Here is a 4,480-nt window from a genome sequence, read left to right on the forward strand (position 1 = left end):
TTAATAATGTTTGACATGGAGTTGTGGGCAGGCCACTTAGCAATAAGAAAGGGTTTTAGGCTCATGATTGGATTGCTGGGTGAAGTTGTATCTCCCAAAAGCTTTTGCACTTGTAGCACAATATCAGCTAGTTAAGGCCAATAAACCTCCACTGTGGACATTCTGGTATGATTGATACCCAAACTGGTTGACGTTACCGAGAGTGACGCACAGAGAGAGGGAAATGGACACTGCCATCTTATAGAGCATAAATAATATTGTGACAAACAACACAGGTACGGCTGCAGGAGCCTCGAATTTTCGAGAAATGACATATATCTGCTGCATATCACCACTCGGAGACTAAATCCACAACACCCTCAAGCAGCCAGAGTTCTTAACGTCATGTTTTCTTGAAGTAGGCACGACGTGCTAATAAAGGGGGGGGGGTTACAGGTGGCTTCCCCCCCAGTTTAGGGAATAAATAGATGGTAGGAATAGTTAGGTTTGGATTTTGGGCTCTCATGATAGCCTGTTGTTGGGACTTCGTCTCAGGAGGGTGCGTCGCTCTCGGTGACAAATACCCTTAAACCTTCCTAGCAGTTTATTACAAAATAGGAACCCATTCCAGCCTTGTCCAAATACATGTGGAAGAGTTTTGTTGTCCTTTGATGAAGCTTAAAATGCATGGAGGACATTGCAAGACTACCCCTCAGCTGGGTTGTAGGATCTCTTCGTAGATCATAGTGAGTTTCAAGGGGATATTGGTTAAATGCTTTATCACCACTTTTGAAGTCTCCTCTGGATTGAGCTCTTGCCTCCTTGCAGACATTCCATAAGCATAAATTAGAAGGAGAATATGCAAAGAAGCATATAGGAAGGCCAAGTGTAGTATTAGGGTGACTCAGAAGTCTGTAGTTTAATTGATGCAGCTAACTTTATACCTTTACCAGAATGGATTTGCAAGTGGTTTGTTATTGGAATGTATTAGGTATCTGGTCATTTTACCCAACATTGCTGGACAAAATGTAAGTTAGGTTAGAACTTTCCTAAATTTGGTCTTTGATGATTCCTGCAATCCTATTAACCCAATGCCGCCGGGGAAAATGAAAAAAAAATGGGGAAAATTCTGTGCCTACTTGAATTTGTGGGAAAAACATATTTTTTACTAGTTATGAATATCAATGGTGTTATTTTTATTATAAACATTATAATTATTTTTTTTCAACATTATTAACAACAAAATAAGATTAAGTAAAATATTTTGTAAATCAAAGAAAAGGGTGAACGAGTGAGACAGGCAGTACTCGTAACTGGCTCATTGGTGGCTTAGTACAAGTGTAGCCATCTATGTGTAAAAACAATCAAACAAGTACTCACAAGGGACACAGCACAAGGGGTTTATAAATGTTTTTTAAATGTAAGTTTTGTAAGATGCACAGAGGTAGTGAACTAAGACAAAGAAATTACAAATCAACCCTTAAGAAGGAAAGGATGTATAAAAGTAAAAGCATACCTAGAATTCACTGCGAGAGAAATTTACAGTAACTTGAAGCAATCACTACAGCCCCAATAATCTTGGAACTCTGTCAAAGGCCAACAAGCCTCCTTTATGCATCTCCAAGCGAGAGCGCTTCGAAACTTTCCTGACTGTTATGTACAAAACCAATGCAGGAGCATAGATCATATTGATCATGGGGTCTGCATCATTAGTGAGGTGATTCAGCCAAAGCTTCAAGAATTGCGAGATGGGGCAGAACAACCAGAAAACACAAGATTTTGTACACATTCCATTTCTGCTGAATTGAATACAATTTCCTGGCTTGCTAATTGTTTTAGAATCCAGTTACCAAACATTATCTAGACCTAGTATAGAAATTTACATCTGTGTAATGGTGGTATGTGAAGGTCAAGTTTAGTGACTAAGAATGTAGCAACAGTTGATGCTTGCAGGAGGGGTAAAGGCAACTTTTGCCTTACTACTAAGTTGGATATGCATACCTTACAATATGATATACAAAGTTAGATTTTGATTTAGCACCTTTGGAGTAGGGAAGGCTTGAGCTAATATCCAAGGATAAAGAACATCAAATTTTTAAAATCAAGCAAAATATGTACAATATAGGGGAGTCTGTGTGGCAACTGCTAGTTTCCATTAAGGTTAGCCCAGATTTATTCTTATCCAAATAGTTTCTTGTTATGGATAAAAGCCTAGAAGGCTTAAAAGGGACTCTTTGAATGTCAAAACTAAATTTAGATGATTTGCTTGGAAGTTTTTATGAATGTCATTTGAAGCTGAAGAGTTATGGTTCTCAGTTTATTGGCATAAGTTCAGTGGTTATTTACAAGTATCTGATGTTTGAAAAAAATTACTTGGATATATATTTATTGTCCTAAACGTACAAGAGTTCGATATATAAAAGTTCCAGAGAACTGTTAATAAGTTTGCTCTCCCGAACAGTGTTGCACTGACCATAGTTGACCTCATCATCCAAGGTATCTTTTAGGATACAAAGCTGGAGTTTCATTTAGAATGGTGTAGGGGACAGTATTAAGTTTTTAAAAGTAAATTGCTTGAATTGTACTTTGTACCTCTACATGCATTTAATATTTCTAAACAAAACAAAATTGATCAAACCATAAGATGGAGAGAATGATACCCCTTTTGTCTTGCAATTTATTAATCTTTTTGCCCTCCAGACAGGTAACCACTTCAAACGCCATCATGCAGAACGACGCTGGTGAATACGTTGACCTGTACGTGCCCCGCAAGTGCTCGGCATCCAACCGCATCATCTATGCCAAGGACCATGCCTCCATCCAGATCAACTTTGCCGAGGTGAGCCCAAAAGCATGTACAGATTTTTATTTTCTTAGGAAAGGTGATTATATGGCCGCGTAGACACTTAAGAGTAAATTAGATTCCCAAACTCACTTGTGTCGAAACTTGACATTGTTCTTATTTTTCTTCCAGGTTGATGAAACCACTGGCCGCATGACGGGACAGTACAAGACCTACGCCATCTGCGGAGACATCAGGAAGATGGTGGGTTTAGCAATAGACAAAGTCCATATGTATATGAATTATAGTTCTGATATTTGTATTATGTGATCATGTTTCATTAGAAATGGCCCCTTATCCTTATAGAATTACTTATCTGTAAAATTAGTAAAAGATGTATGTTAAATCTGTTCTTTTTGACTGCTACAAAAGTTAGTAGTAAATGGAAAGAAATAGACAAATTTAAAACTTCAGATTACTTCTATAAATATATATATATATATTTTTTTTTTTTTTTTTTTTTCAAATTTTACTAACCTCATAGAGGGAACCATGAAAAAAAGGAGTATAACGGTTCTGAATATCTTTCTTGTAGGGTGAATCTGATGACTGTCTTGCTCGCTTGGCAAAGAAGGATGGAATCTTACCTAAGTAAGTACAAGGTTTGTTTTGTCATGCTAAAGAAGGCAGGAAACCAGAGGAATAGTAACGTCTTACTGGGTACTTTAAATAAATACCCTTGTCTAATTGTTAAAATTGGTTTCATTCAAATCTGTCATTTGATTTATGAAGGTATTATTTATGTAGCAGGAAACTATTGATTGATCTTTGTGTACTGCATATTGTTTCATTTTTTTAATAGTGATGTTCTTTTCTGTTTCAGGAACTATTGAGGATAATAAAGTAAAATAAAGAGTTTACTGAATTTTATTTGAACCCTTTTGTGCAGAATATCAGTGAAAGATCATTTGGACATTGAATTTGGAAATTCCAAAATCTCCCCATTTTCTATCCTTTATTTCACTACCTGTTGTCTTATTAACTCTCAAGAAAAAAATAAATGGATGGAAAAATAAGGGATCTAAAAGATTGATCATGGGTATCTTGCAGTGATGAACAAAGTTTCATTCTTCTACTTTACTGGAACAGTTATTCAGAAAACAAGGATGAAGACTTTCAAAGTAGACCTGGGTTCATTATGGAAAACTGTGAAATAATTTTTTTGACATGTTCCATAGAGTTAAGATTTAGCAAAACATGCTGTTCTAAAGATGCGGAATTGACAAGTAATAATGTGCTAAAAAAACTTAGTTTTCACCCTTTTTTTCTTTCTTTTTTTCTTTTTCTCTTTCTCTTTCTTTCTCTTTCTTTCACTTTCTCTCTCTCTCTTCTTTTTTTCCTCCACTTCTGATTTTTATATATCGGAAAATGTAGATTACGTAAGTTATTTTTCATTGGAAGCTCTGCTACAAAGGAAAATAGTGCACTTTGTTGTAATAGTTCATGTAGTCCATCTTCAGAATTCAGTATAGGCAGTTCTGGCAAGCAATTTCATACTAGAACACACCAGAATCCAGTGGGTTTTTTTTATGAAATATGGAACAGACCTTTCTGGGCCACCAGAGCTAAATTTGACGAAACCCATGTTTTTCATACTCTTTATGTCTATACAGCTAAGTTTATTATGTATTACATGTGATCCGAGACTGAATCAGTGTA

General features: G+C 36.1%; 1 protein-coding gene across 1 annotated transcript in view; it reads left to right on the plus strand.

Moving 5' to 3' along the window:
• The window catches only part of LOC125045132 (40S ribosomal protein S21-like), a 5,334-nt gene extending 1,657 nt beyond the window's left edge, over positions 1 to 3,677 (plus strand). The window contains exons 2-5 of the mRNA XM_047642249.1: positions 2,680 to 2,818; positions 2,954 to 3,025; positions 3,357 to 3,412; positions 3,645 to 3,677. Of these exons, the coding sequence (XP_047498205.1) occupies positions 2,705 to 2,818; positions 2,954 to 3,025; positions 3,357 to 3,412; positions 3,645 to 3,654 (252 nt within the window). The 5' untranslated portion in view covers positions 2,680 to 2,704 and the 3' untranslated portion in view covers positions 3,655 to 3,677. The remainder of the gene's footprint in view (positions 1 to 2,679; positions 2,819 to 2,953; positions 3,026 to 3,356; positions 3,413 to 3,644) is intronic.
• The last annotated feature ends 803 nt before the right edge of the window (positions 3,678 to 4,480 follow it).

The sequence above is a fragment of the Penaeus chinensis genome, chromosome 36 (genome assembly GCF_019202785.1).
Source record: "Penaeus chinensis breed Huanghai No. 1 chromosome 36, ASM1920278v2, whole genome shotgun sequence".
Lineage (NCBI taxonomy): Eukaryota > Metazoa > Arthropoda > Malacostraca > Decapoda > Penaeidae > Penaeus > Penaeus chinensis.